This window comes from Grampus griseus, assembly GCF_964374135.1.
Source record: "Grampus griseus genome assembly, chromosome: 1".
Taxonomy (NCBI): domain Eukaryota; kingdom Metazoa; phylum Chordata; class Mammalia; order Artiodactyla; family Delphinidae; genus Grampus; species Grampus griseus.
The window spans coordinates 147,134,127-147,152,456 of NC_139017.1; the positions used below are offsets into that span (position 1 = coordinate 147,134,127).

Below are 18,330 nucleotides of genomic sequence, written 5' to 3' on the forward strand. Positions count from 1 at the left end.
CCACACCCTTGCACCTGCCACCACTCTAGCTGCACAGCTACAGCCGTCAGGACCTTTAGTCACAGTCTGAGTTCTGAGGAAGAGCAGTAGCCCTTGTTGCTGGCAGGGAATGTTTAAGAGCAAGGAGAAGCCCTTGGGAATTGGGATGCGGCATGTACAAGTGACCCAGCAGCACCACAGGCCCAGAAGAGGAGATGATGACCGGGAGAGGAGAGGTTACCAGATCATGAAGCCTCTCCCCTGGGACAGGATTGATTCCAGAGCCTAGAGGTGGCAGTGAGTGGTTCTACCTATAAGAGCCACTGGGGCAAGCAAGAAACCAGGTTGCACTTAGAGAGGCAGATTGGTACCAGAAAATGGAGGGTCTGAAAAATCAAGCTGGGATTGAGAGGAGGGGACTTATTGGGAATGGCAGTGGGGATGTGAGAATGAAATCAGACAATTCTTGAGCTGGAAGGAGAATCTGCCCAATCTCTAGGATCATCATCTCCTTTTTGCTTCTGTTGAGTTCAGTAGCTCCTGACAGGACTGTCTGCCCTTTGGAAAACAACTCTTTTGCTTTAAAAACTTTGTTTTTTCCTCCTTTCTGAGCACCAGATCTGGAAGAGGCCCCAATCTTTTCTAGGGATTCTTTGTTTCTGACTAGTGGCTGGATAGCCTAAGCCAACCTTCCACAGTTGGGACGGGGCATTGGGCCATACCTCTGGGGCATGTGAATCACAACTCTCTCTGGAACAATGGGTGAGGCCGGGAGAAGTCAGAGGATTAGAGGTGGGGAGGCCAGGACTGGAGAAGGAACAGTGGAGCAGCTTGGGGAAGAGAGCCTCTCTGGGCAGGTGGCTCCATTTGATTTCCGATTTAAAGGGGAGGCTTAGATAGCCAAGAAGAAAAAGGCTAATAAGAAAAATATTAAACGGCAGTGTGTATGTCCCCAGGGACTTCCTGTTGCCATGAGTGACCTCCTGGAGAGCGCCATTCGTTCCCGAGCATGGCAGCTTTATAGGCACTTGTAGGCCAGCAAAGAACACCAATTTGCTGCCGCAGTTTGTTTTGATAACTGAAACTTTCAATAAATCTATATTAAAATCAAAGGGAAAATTAACTAGGCCCCAGTGAGGGGCACAGAGATAAGGGAGCACATTACCACCCTGGCCTCAGCCACACCACATCCATCTCTTAGTTCAGATTCAGGTCACCAGGGAGATGAATGGCTCGGGCTCATAGGGAACAGCCCTGGGGAAAGCAGGGTGAAGAAGGCATGGCCAGGTCTAGGCTCCACTGCTCTTGGAGCAGAGAAGATTGGGGCTGGGCATGGGGGAGCAAGGAGGTGGTATGGTGGTGGTCACGGTGGTCACGGTGGGAAGAGGAGTTGGAAGGGGTGGGGGAGGGGCAAGAATAATAGTAACAGCCAATATTTACTGCACTCTTTATGCAGGATACTGTGCTAAGCATGTTTAATTCTAATAACAAGTAGGTACTAGTATTATCTACACTATAGAGGTGAAGAAACTGAGGCTCAGAGAATATGTGACTTGCCTAAGGTCACAGATAGAGCCAGGATGCAGACCTGAGCAGGCTCTCTCCACGCTCACTCTCCCTATAACTGCACTATGCTATCTTACATAGCTTACAGGACTGAGAATGGCAGAAGCAGTTTCTCCACTTATCAGATAAAATGGTTTCGGATCCAGTCTGGGTTCTCTCAGCTGTGCCAAGTTTGGGGGCTGCCATGCACTGTCCTTGGGTCCTGGGTTCTCTGCCCTTCAGTTGCTAAGGTCCCAACTTTGATGGCTATCTTGCGGATTTTCCTGGTGGTTTGACAGGGCTGCAGAAGAACCCATGTGGTCCTCTTTGGTTCTCGCTCTCAGTGTTCACTTTAGTTCAGTCACTGAATCCAGCAGCCAGGCAGTCTACCCAGGGTGTATATGTGCCTGTACTGGACTCAGTTTATCTGTCTCCGATAATTCACTCGCCCCATCTGCTTGCCCCACCCTAGACCTTGGCCACCTGTTTTATGGACAACCCAGCTGCCACTACTATCACGTCATTTACTAACACACCTGGTTGTCTCAGCGCCCTCTGGGAGGAGGGTTAGGTTCTGAAAGAGCTTCCAATGTGCGTATTGTGATGGGACTGCAGTGGCCTATTTTGACCAAGCCAGAGGCTCCTCTCATCCTTTCTAGTATCAGATGAACCACTGTGCTTTAGGGTGTGGGATCTGGCGCCTCCTGTGGCTACGGGAGTGGTGGGGTAACGCAACCCTCCCTTTCTTCCTGTCTGAGAAGTGATGGTTCTACATGGTCTGTAGGACAGAGCAACTAGCTGTGCTTTCTGTTAAGCTTTGGTCATAACAATACTACTTTATATTTTCATTCCCTCCTTCCCTGCCTCACTTCTCTTTTCCCCCTCACTCTTGCTGTCCAGGGATTACATTTCCCAATGAAATCTTACTTCATAAGCTTTGCCTCAGGCTTTGTTTTCTAGGGAAGCAGAACACAGCCAAAGGCTTGAGGGAGCCAAATGCTGGGTTAGGCAGCAGTGTAAGGTACCAAGTGTACTTAAACTGTCCTATTATTTGAGTGCATTTTGCCTGGTCTTTGTCCAAAAAGAGCTTACAATGTGGTGAGGCCCTGGAAGTTGTTCAGATGAGCTCTAGAGCACCAAGGAGGAAAGAACACATTTTGGGGAAGTCAAGCGTTCCATGGAGGATACTGGGGCTGGGCCTTAAGGAAAGCCTCCAGTTCTCATAGTGTGTGTTTACTTCATTCTTACAGCCAAGAAGGCTGGCTATGCCATATTCTCAGGCCAGATTCAGGATATAACAACGCCAGAGACAAGAGAGGCCATACTAAGGCCTCTTATTAGTCTAATTTTTTTTTTAAACATCTTTATTGGAGTATAATTGCTTTACAATGGTGTGTTAATTTCTGCTTTATAAAAAAGTGAATCAGCTATACATATACATATATCCCCATATCTCCTGCCTCTTGCGTCTCCCTCCCTCCCTCCCTATCCCACCCCTCTAGGTGGTCACAAGCACGAGCTGATCTTGTGCTATGCGGCTGCTTCCCACCAGCTATCTATTTTATACTGGTCTAATTTTATTTATCTATTTACTTACTTGTTTATTGTCTGTTCTTCCTCTCCCCTCCTCCTCCTCAATGTAAAAGCTCCTTGAGGACACAGATTTTGTGTGTCTTATTCACCAGTGAATCCTCAGCAACAGAAACAGTGCCTGACACTTAGCAGAGGCACTATAAAATATGTTGACTGACACGATCAACTGGGATTAACATCTAGATAACATTAATGGAAAGAGGAAGACCCAATTCCAGCTCCAAGAATCAGGCGATGGGCAGATGGGCCTCCACTTCACTGACCCTTGGTTAAGTGACACCTGTCCCTGCTGGTGTTTATTCCCTCATTTGTTCACAAACATTTATTGTGTGTCTGCTTTATGCCTGGTACTGTGCTGGATATTACTTTACAGCATGAACAATATAGAAATAATGCCTACCTTACAGGAGTTTACAGCCCTGGGGGAGAGACAACAAAGAAACGGACAATTATAAAACAATGCAATAAATTCCGTAGGTGCAGAGTAGAATCACCTAACCCATCATGTGGGATTAAGGAAGGCGTTCCTTAAAGGGGGGATTACCAGGCTTTCCCAGCTCAGGTGGGAACCATTCATTATGTTAAGGTCAGATTTCACGGAGATGGTAGGGCCCAGACCTGACGACATTTTCTTAAGTGAAAATGTGTAGATGTCAGACAGAGGGCTTGGTGACCGAAGCTGGTCACAGATGGTTCCTGGCTGACCGGGAGGCTGTCAAAACCATCACTGGCTTGGCCAAGGCTGGGGTTTCCCAGCTCAGAACCTAGTGCCCATGACTTACCAGAGAGGCACAACCAAGATGAAGAAATACATCTCTGGCTTTGGCCAGAGTTCTCTCCAGTTGACTGAAAAGACTGACTGTGGAAACTCCCCACAGCTGAGGCCAGAATCCTTTTTAACTCTGAAGTTCCCTGTGGAGCTGATCTTAACAACTTAGCTCCCTCTTCATTGGGAAGGCCCTTCAGAAATCTAAGCATTTTTTTCTTCGCCTAAAATCCCCCTCCTCTCAGGTCTTTCCCCAGGCCGACCTCAGAGAGTAAATGATAGTAGTGGCTTGCTGAATGAACTAATCATGAGAAGGTGACATCTAAATACAACATGTCACCTTATGAGCCTATATTCACCTCATGAGTATATTGGAAGGTGGGAAAACGGAAGTGGGGGACCTGGGTTTCTCTAGGCCTTAGAAAGTTTCCTTTTGTAGAAAATTTCTTTCACAGCTCAGAAGTGAGGCCCCCCCTTCACTTTCTTCTAAATACGTGCAACCTCGACACTACAAGTCCCATAAGGCCTGCGGTGGGGAGTCACCATCTTGGCGCACCTTCGCGCGCATGTCGGCGGGAGAGCGAGCCTTTGGGGAGAAGAAGCCCCGCCCCCGTGCAGCCTATTGGTCGCAGGAACCGGCGGCGGGCTCAGCGGTTGGCCATCGCGCCCGCCCGTCCGCCGCGTCGGCCGGGGTCAGAGTGCGCGGAGGTGAGTCGGTGTGTTGTGGACTCGTGGTGCTGGCTGCCGCTGTTGAGGCGGCCGGGAACGGGCGGTGGGGAGCGGGCGGAGCTGGCCCTGCCTCTGCCTGGCCGGCGCCGCAGTCGGCGCGGGCCGCGCCCGCCGCCGTAAACTGCCCTGAGCGCCTGCTCAGGCCGAGGGAGAAGTCGGGGCCTGCACCTGGAGGGAGCCTGCCGCGCTGGCCCCGAGGAGGGGGCGTTGCCATGGCGACAGCCTCTCCCGCTGCTGACGGGGGGCGGGGGCGGCCCTGGGAAGGAGGGCTGGTCTCCTGGCCCCCTGCTCCTCCCCTTACAATTCCCTGGACTTGGATGGGCCCGAGTTGGGGGCAACACCCCGGGGTGGGTGATGCGGCGAGGCCCCCCCAGATTGGGCCCTGGTAATGCATGCGGGGTGAGGGTCGCGGCGCGCAGTTTGTGCAGCCTGGGGTGCTGGCCCATGTGCTCACCCTGGATGCATGGTCTACTGAGAAACGTTTAGGCGGAGAAGGAGAGGGGCAGGGCTTTGAAAGACAGGCTGGGTGAGGTGATTAAGCATGCTGACTTCCTACCTGGGATTGCTTAGGAGGAGGAAGAGAGCTTTGACCAAAGAGGATGGAAAGCTAGCAAGGAGATGGTAGAGAGAACATTCCCTTTACCCTCTCCCCAACACACACACACACAGACACACAAGCTTAGCAGTTTACTTCTTTTTGTAAATCTGTTGCGGTGGTCGTAGTTACGGTGGAAGGATTGAATAAGGGGCCTAACTTGGCTAGCTTTCTGTTTGCTTTTCCTGCAAATGCTCCAGCAACAGGTGTTTTCTTAAAAAGGCATGAACTTGGATTGGGGCTTGATTGCGAGTTCTTGCAAAATATAACTGCTCCTTGTTGACTTGGAAGATGCTGAACGTGGCTTCTCATTGGGGGTTTGGATTCTGTCCTTAGGGCTGGATTTTGTAAACTGATGGTACCCATCATTCCCTCTGCTGTAGGTCTCTGGCCACTTCTCTGGTATTAGTTCTTGTCAGACGTTTTATCAGTCTCCCAGGCGAAGGGCAAAAAACCAGGAATCCCATTGGCTAAAGACCGTACACTATTTGAACGATAGTAGGTTGTGATTGGCTGAATGATTTTTGATTGTAGAGTTTCTACCAGAAATTGGCTTCATCAAATTCTGCTTTATTCTGACTTTATCATACACAGCATGCCTTGTTTTGGTGGGTTCATGCCTGGAGCTTAAGTATATTATACCTGAATCCCCTAGCATTTGAAAGCCAATTTATAAACAGGGACTTGGAGTGTGACTTCACTAATGTGTGTGTCTGTGATCTTGGTTAGAAACCCACTTGGCTGCCTTTCGTGGGGGGAGTTGGGGGAGGTAGCTGCCGGGAAGTGATTGATAAGGTTTCCTTTATGGATTCTGTGGTGCTTCACTGGAGCTCAGAGCACTTTGGCAACTTAAGCACTCCAAATTAAAAGCTCATTAACAATTCCTGCCCAAAGATCCTGTAAATAATCGGCTAGCTAGGTCATAGAGCTTGGCTGAGAGCTCTCCTTGCAACTTGAAATTTCCAAATAAAAGTGCTTTTATTCCCTTTCATTTTGAAAAGTGTTTTCTTTGCGGTGGGGTAGGTTGGCGAGTGGCATTTTTCCAGGGGATCTGAGTAGAATAAAGTGTTAAATGTGTAGAGTGGTAGAAGGAATAGATTGGTTCCAAACCTAGGTGTTTCTTTGTGCAAGGGCGTTGCTAGCTTACAAGGGCACTTCTGCAACTTCTAATCCTTTTGAAGATCTGATGAGTAAAAGGTGCAAGATTTAAGTGATCTGAAGAGAAACCGGAGTATGGAAAATCTGAATTAAGTGATAAATATGATAGGTGTCCAGTGATGATTTGATTTGGGGTTTGATTACCTTGACTTTTTTAGAACTTGAGGCAGACCTAGATATATCCTGCAAGTGTTTCCTGGTCTGTGTGGCCATTTGCAGTATGGCCTGTGGCTTTGTGGCAACCAGTGTTTCCCCCAATCCCTGCTTCAGTGCCTGAGTTCTGAATATTGTCAGCCTTTACTAGTATCCCCTCCTTGGCTAGACTAGGATTCGGGATTATCCAGAGAGCCACGACTTCATGGCCATCTCTCTCAGTCCAAGCTCAGATATTGTAAATATTTAGTATTTCTAGGAGATAAACCTCCTTAGGAAGAAAAGTATGCCACTAGAGAAGATGAAATTCATCATTGCAAAAATATATATTGTTGACCATTGAAAAAACGCAGAGGTTAGGGTAACCGACTCCCCACACAGTTGAAAATCTGCTTATAACTTTTGACTCCCCCAAAACGTAGCTACTAATAGCATTGACCAGAAGCCTTACTGATGACATAAACAGTTGATTAACACATATTTTGTATGTTATGTGTATATCTACTTATATTTAATGCATTCATGACATCCTAACTTTTTCTTAATTCTTTTGGTATTTCTAGGCTATGTGGTTTATCTGCGGGCTTTTTCAAATTGTCACAAATCTCCAAAAAAAATCTCCCAATATATTTATTTATTGAGAAACATCTGCACATAAGAAGTGGACCTGCGCAGTTCAAATCTGTGTTGTTCAAAGGTCACCTGTAGTACTAGTAGCTTCTGAAAGCCCTGTCCTGGCACTGTGCTTTCACATAGATAACTGTTATCCCAAAGTAGTTTGAGTTTAGGAGTTTGAAGTATAGTGTGATCTTTAAGTTGTTTCAGACAGTATTGAAATAGAGTTGTTGCAGAGATCTGTATTTATCCACAGCATTGGGGCTTTCCAGCTCTCACAGAACCTTCAGCATCCCCAGCGGCCAGTCTTGGCATCTTCGAAGTAAGGAGAGGTGAGAATCCTGTTGCATGGTCAAGGTTTGGCTTGACTTCTTCCTTATGAGTATTTGGGCTTGGAGGGTGGGGAGTGGGGACTGGTGCAGACTGTACTTTTCTGTAGCTTTTCCTGACAAGATACCATATGCTAAAAAACTACTGAAACTTACCCAAAGTCTATAAAGTGGTGAGAGTTGAAGGTGGGATATCCATACTTTCAAGTTCTGCCATGATTTCTCAGTGGGCATTACATGAGCACCTACTTGAAGTTCAGGAAGGTTGAATAGAACCGGAATAATCCTTTATCCTGAGAAATACACATCTTAAGACAATAGGAAGGATCACATTTATTTGGCTTCTGATAAATGCATTTGACCAAGGCCTTTGGGATCTTGGTCACATGCATTTATCAAATTTGGGTTGTGGGTCACCTTTGGGTGGATGGTTAATCCCAGTCTGTCTCCGTTTTACGAGGATCGGGGCTGGCTAAAAAGGTAGACTCTGATGATTGATATCCAGGATGTCAGAGGCTGTTTGTTGAATAACTGAGGTCCAGGCATTTTGCTTGGTGGTGGGATTGTGGTGGTGAACAAGACAGCTGCTGTCCCTGACACCAAAGAGCTTACAAGTTCATGGGCGAGACAGATAGTATTGAAGCAGTCACAAGACCTCTGAGAGTGCTGTAACGAGGTAAGTATATGTGCTTGAGAGTACTTAGAAGGATCTCCAGCCCAGACTGGTGGGTTCAGGGAAGGCTTTTCAGAGGAAGTAACCTACTCAGCTAGAATTAGACGAAGATGTGAAGAAACAAGTGTGAAGGTCAGAGCTTTGTTGAGTTTGAGAAACTGAAGTTCAGTGTGATTGAAACATACAGTACTCAGTGGGCAGGAGACAGGAGAATACAGTGAGAAATTAAGGAGGAAAGGTAAGCAGAAGCCAGGGCCTTATAAGCTCTTAGGATTAAATGGTGGGTAGAAAAAAAGATTAGACTAGGTCAGCAAACTTTTACTGTAAAGGGTCAGATAGTAAATATTTAGTCTTTATGGGTTTGTGTCACAACTGTTTACTCTGCTGCTATAGCACAAAAGCAGCCATAGTAGGAAAATGAGTGAGCATGGCTGTGTTCCAGTAAACTTTATAAAAACAGGTGGCAGCTGGATTTGGCCTGTGGACCAACCACTGGATCAGACCATCATAAAAGCCGTGAGAAGCCATTGAAAGGTTTTAAGAAGTGGACTGATACTAGATGTGTGTTTTAGAAAGTTTGCTTTAATTTTAATGTTCAGTGTTAAGAATGGATTGAAGGGGATAGTACCTGAGGCAGAGAGACCAGTAAGGAGGCTGTGGCAGTTACATGGGTAACATTTTCACCTTTGAGGCAGTGTTTTGACAGTTGAAAATTGAGTATACCTGAATCTTTGCATCTTTGTGTATACTGGTTCTCTTTGCTAATTTCCTGGCCATCTACTTGAGCTTAAAGGATGTCTACCAGAGAAATTGTTGACGATACCAGCTCCTATTTCACAGATTAGAAAAGATGTGGGAAGGACAGGTTGGTGTGGAATGAATGAGAAGTTTGGGGGAACGCATTTCTGTTGAAAGTAGTAGTGAATAAATGTAGCCGGGGAGAGATTTTGGTCTTTGGTCTCATAGCTTAATGTTAGTTGCTTTGAATTTCTTGAACTGTACACACGGAAGGGGACCCATTTTCCTAAGCTTCCCAGGGAATTGCCTCATTCTCTATATGTCCTACTTAGTCTTCTTCTTTTCTTGCTTCTAAGAAACTGATGATCTTTTTCTGGTTTTGAGAGTGTCTCCTAGTTGAGTATGATGGTATGTGTCAGGTACAGGGATCAAATAAACTATTTGTTGAGTGTCTGATGAATTGTCTTCCTCTACCTGCAAGCTCCGGTGTGCATTGCTAGAGGTTTCTGATAACAGTGCTTATGTGACCTTGGGCAAATGACTTACCTCTCTGAGTTTAGCTTTTCTATCTGTAAAATGGAACTTAATATGTTGGTTAAAGGATTTAATGAGATGTTAAACTCTTAGCAAGGTGTCCTTAACTTTTGTTATTAACAATATTTTACACAATTTTTTAAAAAGCAGGTAGCAGTTGGGTGACTTGGCCTTTGACTTAGTACATTTGGGGTGCTCCCAGTTGTCATTGTGGCCATGTAATAGAAACCTAGCCCCTGGCAGAGGCAGCCAGCAAACAGGAGGAAATTATAACTAAAGCAAGATGCTGCTCTTCATAATGGAAAATCTTCAGCCAGCAGGAGTCCCATTCGGAATTCCAGAACTTTCTTCAGGGTGGACCTTAGCCCCAGCACCATCAGTGAAGTGAACTGAGTGAGCAGCTACCCGAAAGAAATTCACTGAAGTGTGGCCAGTCATTTTCCTGGTCTGTTGGGGTCGTTTATTAATGTTGCCACCCTTGTAGCTTTGTAAAGTGCCTCTTGAATGCTTTTTATTACTTTTCATCACCACTCTGGGAAGCGGGTCAGGTGGTCAGCATTATTGTCCCTGCTACGCATGTGAGGAAACTGAGGCCCAGGAAGGTTAAGTGTGTTGTCCGAGGTCATGCTGCGAGGTACTGTTAGAGCTGGTGCAGAGTTGCCCCCAGATGAAATTGTGTGAGTTTATTGCTGTGATCTCTCTTCTTTTGAGTGAGAGATATATAGTCATTGCAGAACTGCAATCTAATGCATGTCTTATCCATATCTCCTAGTGTTGATCTGGGTCCCTTTATCCACCTGGTCCTGTTGGGTTTTAATTGATGACTGCTAGGAACAGGCCTGCTGGGAAGCAGATTCCCTTTGGGTCATTGTTTTTAGTCCATCCTCCTTTGGGTCCATTCTTGGGGGAGCCTTGGGTGACGAGAGATTGCTTTGATATGTTCAAAATTGTGCCTTGTGCCCCACAGCTACAGGTAAAATCAAAAGGCGGATAATTTATGGGAGTGTCAGAGCTGGCCGCTGGCACCTCAGGAAGCCATTAGTATGCCTGTTCAGACCCTCTGTGTCCTTGCAATTGATTCCTCTTTGCATGAGCCTGATTTGGGAAGCTGTAGATCTGTGGGTAGTGATTGGATGTGACAGTCCAAACACCGGTCCCTAAATTAATCCTTTTAATAGTATTCTGGCACCAAGGCAATGCTCGCTCACTCTCTGTCTCTAACTGGGGAGGACAGAATGGGGGGGGAGGGGGCTAGGAAGAAGGAGAGAGAGAGAAAGAAAAGAAGCTTTTCCTGATTCTTAGGCCCTGCTCTGTTCTGCCATGTTCTGATTCCAGAGCAGTTGACATCATAATCCATTCAGCAGACATTGCCTCACACTCACTTTGTGCCTGGCCCTGTGCTGGGGATACAGAAATGAATAAAATGTGGTCCTTGCCCTTAAGGATCTATGTTTAGCTCAGTGTTCCTCAGACTTTTTAAACTCATATACTCCTTAGATGGGAAAAGCTAATCTTATACTTTTCTTTAATGCTGCTTGAAATTTTAAACTGGATTCAAGGGTCTGACAAAAAACAAGTGCAAGAAATGATCTCTTCAGGGACTTCCCTGGCGGTCCAGTGGTTGAGGCTCCCTGTGTCCACTGCAGAGGGCATGGGTTTGATCCCTGGTTGGGGAACTAAGGTCCCGCATGCTGCACGGCCAAAGAAAAAAAGAAATGATCTCTTCAAATATGCCTTTTTACACACACATACACCCCTACACCTGCTATCTTCCATCCTTCTCACCTGACTTGCTGAAAATTACTGCTAAGAGGAGAAACAGATAACTAAAATTTTACAATATAGTGAGATAAAAGTTAAACTGTGCTACTGGATCACTTAAGCAATTAACTTTCTGATGAGGTGTCAGAGAAAGCTACTAAAAGGGGAAGATTTGAGCTGGATTTTGAAGAAGGAACAATAGTTTGCCTGGTGAAAATGGAAGTACATTTCAAAACAGAGGGAGCAGCATTTGCCAAGGCACAGATTTGTAAAAGGAAACATCACATTTAGGGGCCTGAGCAAGAGCTGGTTGTCACCCTGCTTCCTGCCAGTTTCTCTGCTTTGTGAGACGGGAAGATTTGCTTCCCTGGAACTGGGTTTGGGAAGAGGCTTTGAGTTCCTTGTGCTGTAGTTGCTTTAATCCAAGACACCGTTTCCTGTTTCCGCTTTTTTTAAAAAATATTTGTTTATTTATTTGGTTGTGCCGGATCTTAGTTGTGGCTCGCAGGCTCCTTAGTTGTGGCTCGCCGGCTTCTTAGTTGTGGCATATGGGCTCCTTAGTTGCTGCATGCAGGCTCCTTAGTTGTGGCATGCGAACTCTTAGTTGCAGCATGCATGTGGGATCTAGTTCCCTGACCAGGGATGGATCTTGGGCCCCCTGCATTGGGAGTGCAGAGTCTTAACCACTGCGCCACCAGGGAAGTACCCCTGTTTCCACTTTTGTACCCAGGCTGCAATTTGTTTTTCTTATTAGAAACAAATTTGAGTGATTTGGACAGACTTAATTATTGCTATGGTTGAGTTCCTTTTAGTTAAAGTCATACCTTAGCTCAAAAGAAAAACTAAAGTTGATATGCATTGTTAGCCCTATGGCTGATGGGAGAATCAGCCAAGTGGAGAAAGTGGGCCCTTAAATGTGGGAGAGGAGAACAGGGCCCTGAAGAGCTGAGTGCCTCTGAGCCTTAGTGTTCTCATGTGTAAAATGGGAATACTGTTACCTATTTTGCTTGATGGTTGGGAGGCTTAAATGAGATGAAATATGTAAGTCACGACTACAGTGCCTGGCTTGTAGTAGATTTTCACAAAATAGTGTTTCACTTTCCTCTTTCTCACGTATTAGCAATAGCTCCCTTTTGCTGAGAACTTACTATTGTGCAAAGCACTTTGTACATATTGTATGGTCTAACCGAACCCCTAAGAGATAGGTATTTTTGTTACAGCTATTATTACAAAGAGCATGTGGTGGAGGCAGGATTTGAACCTGTGCTTGTCTAATACGGCATTTTAACAACTAGCTGTATGACTCCTTGTTTCTGCTCCAGTTCTCCATTTTGGAAGCAGGGATATAGCAGGTTCTGCGTACCTCCCCTCTGGGGTCAGATGCTGTCTACAAGTGTGGGAGGAGCTTACAGGGATGAGAGTACCATTACCATACACTGCCCTTCCTCCATTTCTATCCTATTTACTATGTGTTGGGAAACTAGCCTTTGCTCCCTCTCGTGTGTGGGGTCACAACTGACGTGCAGGTCTTTGCAAAGAGATGTTTCCCATCCTTGGCCCCTTGAAGGAGTTTGCCCAAGCTACTGAATGTGGCTGATGGGTTAGTAAACAGCAGGCAAATCACAAACAGGTACTTCTTTTTCTGTGCTGCCTTGAGTTGCTGAGACAGGCTAATTGAAGGGGAGAGCGAGGCTCCTATGGCCTGTGATGTTGCCATCAGAATTTGGTATTCCTGTAGGTCTTTAGTGACTTTAGTTCTTCTGATAGTTTGGAATTAGCAGCTGCTTCTGATGTTGGACAAGTTCCCCCTAGCCCTGTCTTGGAGCAGAAGCAGCTGAAGCTACAGGTCTAGGGGTTGATGGGTTGTAGAGAGGAGGAGAGTGTTTTGTTGAGGTGAGGACCCAGCTTTAGAGTACTTGCTTGCATTCCACTTTGGGGCCATCAGGAAGTCGTGTAGAGGTTCTAAGCTTTTGTAGGGGTGTCAAGCTTTGTTCTGCCTTAGGCTGAGCCCTCAGGCCCCTGGCCTCCACTTGTGAGGCTACAGAAAAGCTTGGGGGACAAATGCTGGTGTCTGCTCCTTGTGTCAGGGCAGTGGCTGGAGGCTCTGAACTGGGGGTCAGGAGCCGTGGGTTCTCTTCTTACCCTTACTTGCTCTGTGAACCTTGGACTGTCCTTTTCTCTTCCTAGGGCTCATTTTCCCTGGCTTGCTGGACTGTGTCTTCCCTTAGGCTTTCTTTCACCTTTGACAGTCTATGATTTTCACAGAAAGTGCTCTGGCAGTTAAGAATGCATTCATTAGATTGAAAATTATGACTTTTGAAGGCATGCAGTTTATTTATATTTTTCCCAGGTTATTTTTAGCCACCTGAGACAGGGCCTGTGACTGAACGAGTTGCAGACAGGTGTTACGGTGTTCTCTGTGGATGCCTCTGTGGCTTAGGTGTCTGAGCACTTGTGCTACTGCAGGTCAGATTGGAACAGGAACTTCCCCAAGACTGGGAACTGGGTACTCTGTGGCTGTCCCATGTGCTTCTAGTCTGGACCCAGAACCTGCCTCAGTGCCTTGAAGTTTCTCTGGAATGCAACCCTGCCTCCCAGTCTGGCTTTTTTTGGTTTGTTTTTTGGTTTTTTTTTGGCCGCACAACGAGGCTTGCAGGATCTTAGTTCCCTGACCAGGGATTGAACCCAGGCCCGCGGCAGTGAAAGCACCGAGTCCGAACCACTGGACCTCCAGGGAACTCCCCAGTCTGGCTTTTTATGGAGTGGATTGAACCCAGGGATGGTATAAACCCATACCCTTCCCAGAGATCCCAAGTATATGTGGATGGGGAGATGGGGTGGGAGAGGACCCCATATTTCATGATGGGCTTCTCTTCTTTTCTCTCCCCCAGGCTCCCCTGGCCTGTATGTGGATATTAAAGGATGGCCCCCTCCCTTCGCCCTTCCTTCCCCCCTCCAGTAATGGAAGGCTATAAAATGTCTATTTACCCAAGACGCCAGAATGACTCCTCTGTGGTTCCACTAATCTGGTGATTTGGTGCTTCCCTGGTCTCTCAGGTAAATAGAAATTGAGGCTTTTTATAAAGGCATATTATTTCCCTCATTAAATGTGTGTTTTGGCACATGCGTTATTTACCTGACCGACAGTAATGGCTGCAGAGGAGCCATTGTGTCTGTTGTGTAAATACTCTGCACATCCTCCAGGGGCTGTGGTGCAGGCCTGCTCCTCCAAATCGCGCTGGCCCTGTGGCAATCCCTGTTTTCCCCTCCCCTGCCTCACTGGGGGACTGGTCCCTTTATTTTGAGGAGAGAATCATTCGTTTTGCTCTTTGCCATAGGCTACTTACTACCTTTAATTTGCTAGGAGAAGGAAATGGGTGTCAGAATAAATGTGTGTAAATCTTCGTCTCTGGTGAAAGCTGGTGAGGAGATAGATATACACAGAATCATAAACTGTTCCTTTTGAGTTCTGCCCCTCAACTAGATTCTCAAAGTCCTGGCTGATGATATAACGTGTAGACTTATATTCTGCAAACTTGTGACTAAAATATAAAGACATCAATAGAAAGGGGCAATCTCTAAGATGTCAGAGGGTAGACAGGCAAGTGGAGCGCCTCTGCAAGGAGTGCAGGGATATTTCCCGAGCAGGCTCTAGAGGTGGCAGGGATGCCCAGTGAGGGGGCACTGGGCAGGGGCACTTAGGATGGAGACTCCGTGCTTTGAGGGCTGCCAGAGGAGAGTGTGCAGCCTACCCTCTGTGGCAGTATGGGGAGATGGCTCCCTCACATACTGTTCTCTGTTTCTTTTTTTTTTTAAACAACATTGCATGTGGTTAAAAAAAAATTTTTTTTTTAAGTTTGAAATAGGCCAAATTTACATAAAAGTTGGAAGTAGGGTACAAAGAATTTTTTTCCTGAACCATTTGTGAGTTAAGTTGCCGACCTAACACCCCATCACCCTAAATACTTTGCGTGCATTTCCTATGTGCAAGGACATTTTCCTACCTAACCATAACACGACCATCAAAATTAACATTCATATGTTACCTCCATCTAACCCTCAAACCCCATTCAAGTTTTGCCAGTTGTCCCAGTAATGTTCTTTGCAGCAAAATGATCCAGTTCAGAATCGTGCATTGCATTTAGTTACCAAGTCTCTCATCTCCTATAGACTTTTCTCACTAAACGTTCCTTGAGATTCATGATCTTGATACTTTTGAAGATTACAGGCTGGTTACTGTGTAGACTGTCCCTCATTCAGGGTTTGTCTGATATTTTCTCGTGATTAGATTCAGGTTATGCATCTTCAACAGGAGTATCACAGAAATGATGCTTTGTTTTTCTCATTGCATCCTATCATGTGATGTAAGATTTTGATTAATCCCATTATTGATGATGTTCATTTTGCTCACTTGATTAAGATGATGTCTGCCAGGCTTCTCCATTGTAAACTTATTCCCTGTTATAATTAATAAGCAATCTGTGGGGAGATACTTTGAAACTATGTGAAATCCCTTACCAAACTTTAGTTTTTAAAATTTATTTACTTATTTATGTATTTATTTTTATCTTTATGGCCTCATGGTTTCCTTTTTTATTCAGTGCATTATAATCCATTAATATCATTATTTACTTGCCAGTGGGAGCCCCTTCAAGCTGGTTTCTGCATTCTTTTGAGCATTTCCTTGCTTTCTGGCACAACAGGATGTTCTAGGCTCATCTTGTACTTTCTCTGCCACAGCCCTGGAATCAGCCAGTTCTCCAAGGAGCTCTAGTTCTTTCAGTGGAGAATGTTGTTTAGAAGGCGGCTAGGTGCTAGATGTGCACACTGCTATCAGAGTGTTGCTGCTCCCTGGCCCTTCAGTAAACAGAGCTAGAAAATATATATACTTGTGTCTATATATTTGTGTATTGATATATACTCATCTTCATATGTACATCTAGCTTTATTTATTAAAATTTATTTATTTATTTATTTTTGGCTGCATTGGGTCTTTCTTGCTGAATGCAGGCTTTCTCTAGTTGTGGCGAGCAGGGGCTACTCTTCATTGCGGTGCACAGGCTTCTCATTACAGTGGCTTCTCTTGTTGTGGAGCACGAGATCTAGGTGCACAGGCCTCAGCACTTGTGGCATGCGGGCTCAGTAGTTGTGGCTCGCAGGCTCTAGAGTGCAGGCTCAGTAGTTTGTGGCGCACGGGCTTAGTTGCTCCGTGGCATGTGGGATCTTCCCGGATCAGGGCTCAAACCCATGTCCCCGGGCAGGTGGATTCTTAACCACTGCGCCACCAGGGAAGCCCTAGCTTTATTTTTATATATTATATATATATCAGAAACCATGAGTTCACACTCCAATTCCAGTTCGACACCACAGATGTTTTTCCCTTTCCATGTTTTAATTCCATCCTCTAACAGTGAGAAACCTGGTCCCATTACCCTTAACATATGCCCTTTTTTGATCAATCCCTCTGTATGTAACTAATCTCCCGTTGTTGCCACTGCCCTTTCCCCCTCTTGGGTACTCTTTTACCCTGCCTGGGAGTCCCCACATCAGGCTGCGGCTCCTTCTCCGCCAACGGATGCCCTTCATACCCCACTAGGGCTGTGGCATGCTGCATCACACCTTCCTGCCTCTGTATGGATGCCTCCTCACCCAGCTTGGGCTCTGATACTCCCTCCCAGACCCTTCTGCTCCTCCCACTTCAACTGATGTAGACCCTACTTTCCTCTGCCACAACTAATGGCTCTAAAGCCATTAGATTGAATTTTTCAGGAAGGGGAGAAGAGCTGCCCTCTGTTTCTTGACTTGAGTTGAACTTATTTTTTTTAAATGTAAGGGAAGTATGGAACCCAGTGACTGCTGATATGTGGAAGCCTGGTCTCCTAATGGCTGCTCTCAAGACTTTTTACAAGAGAGAAGCTTTTTTATGTGGGTGAAATCAGATGAGAAAGCAAGGCCTGCAGGCATGAGGACCTCTGGCCATCAGTGTGTTGTCCATGGGAGGGAATAGGGCATATATAGTATGTAGTATGGGAGGGTCTAGAGCAATCTGGGGGTGCAGGAGACATTGATGTTACTCTCTGAGGTTGCCTTATGCATTGGATTTATAGGCCCAAAGTATGGGGGTCCAGGCTTGGCCAGGTGGGCATAGCCCAATAGGATAGTAGTAGTAATAATAGTAAGCTTATATTTATTGAGCCCTATGTACCAGACCCTGCTCTTAGAGCTTTACATATGTCCTCTCATTTCACTCTTGCTTAAGGAGCAGGAGCTGCTATTGTCATTTTACAGGTGAGGAATTGAAGAACAGAGCTTGCCCAAGGTGCCATGGCAAATAAGTGGTAAAACCAGGATTCAAACCCAGAAGCCCTCCTTAATCATGACGATTAATTGCCTGTAGTGTTTGGCAGATGGAGTCTGATTGACTCAAAACACTTTATACACTATATATACACATTGGAAAACATTAAGACTTTCAAAAGTCCTTATGCATGACCTGACTCTGAGAGGTTAGAGAAGAGTTCTAAGGCCCTGAGGGACTTTGGATTCAAACTAGAACGTGTAGTCTGAGCAGACTGGTGTCTCCCATCTCAGCAAGGCTTCCAGTACCGTTCAGGAGTAGGTGACGTGAAGAGTTATTTTGCATTCCAGCTTTCAGAAGGATGTTGGCCCGTTTGCCTTTCCAAGGGATTCCATAATGAAACTCAAGCCAACCTTTGTCTATCCCAGGCTGCGGAGTTTGGCTGCGTTTTTGGAGAGGCTGTAGGCCACGGTGAAAACAAGCACTACGCTTGTGCTAGAATCATGAAGAACTTAAAATACTTCTTGGTCTTTGTTCCATATGGAACTTCACTCTAGGAATAGGGAAATTGAGGACCCACACCAGCACGTATCCTAATAAATATGCAGGCAAGTTACTGTAGGTTATTCCTTGAGTCCCGGGAGAGCCGGGGTGAGAAGTGATACTTGGCATGGTCCATGTCCGCTCGGGTGGTAGTGACCTTGTTGCCACTAGTGTGCTCTGGACTTCCCAGGCTGCCAGCCTCCTCCACGCTGCAGGAGGGAGGGAGTGCCCATTGCAGTCTCTCAGAGGCAAGCTTTTGGCTCCGTCAGACTGGGGCTTCAGAAAGCTTAAACCGTGGCCATTTCCGTATTGAGCAGCATG

General features: G+C 46.1%; 1 protein-coding gene across 6 annotated transcripts in view; it reads left to right on the top strand.

Moving 5' to 3' along the window:
• The first annotated feature begins 4,579 nt into the window (after positions 1–4,579).
• The window catches only part of ERI3 (ERI1 exoribonuclease family member 3), a 127,202-nt gene continuing 113,451 nt past the window's right edge, over positions 4,580–18,330 (top strand). For 2 of the 6 annotated variants that reach the window (XM_082661091.1, XM_082661093.1), the window contains exons 1-2: positions 4,580–4,591; positions 7,390–7,465. Coding sequence is in view for 3 of the 6 variants with exons in the window: in XM_082661090.1 (XP_082517216.1) it covers positions 4,825–4,959; positions 7,390–7,465 (211 nt within the window). In the remaining 3 variants the exon portion in view is untranslated. Of the gene's footprint in view, positions 4,592–4,643; positions 4,960–7,389; positions 7,466–18,330 lie in introns of those variants that run through there. The other 4 variants (XM_082661090.1, XM_082661092.1, XM_082661089.1 and 1 more) reach the window with 3 other exon arrangements.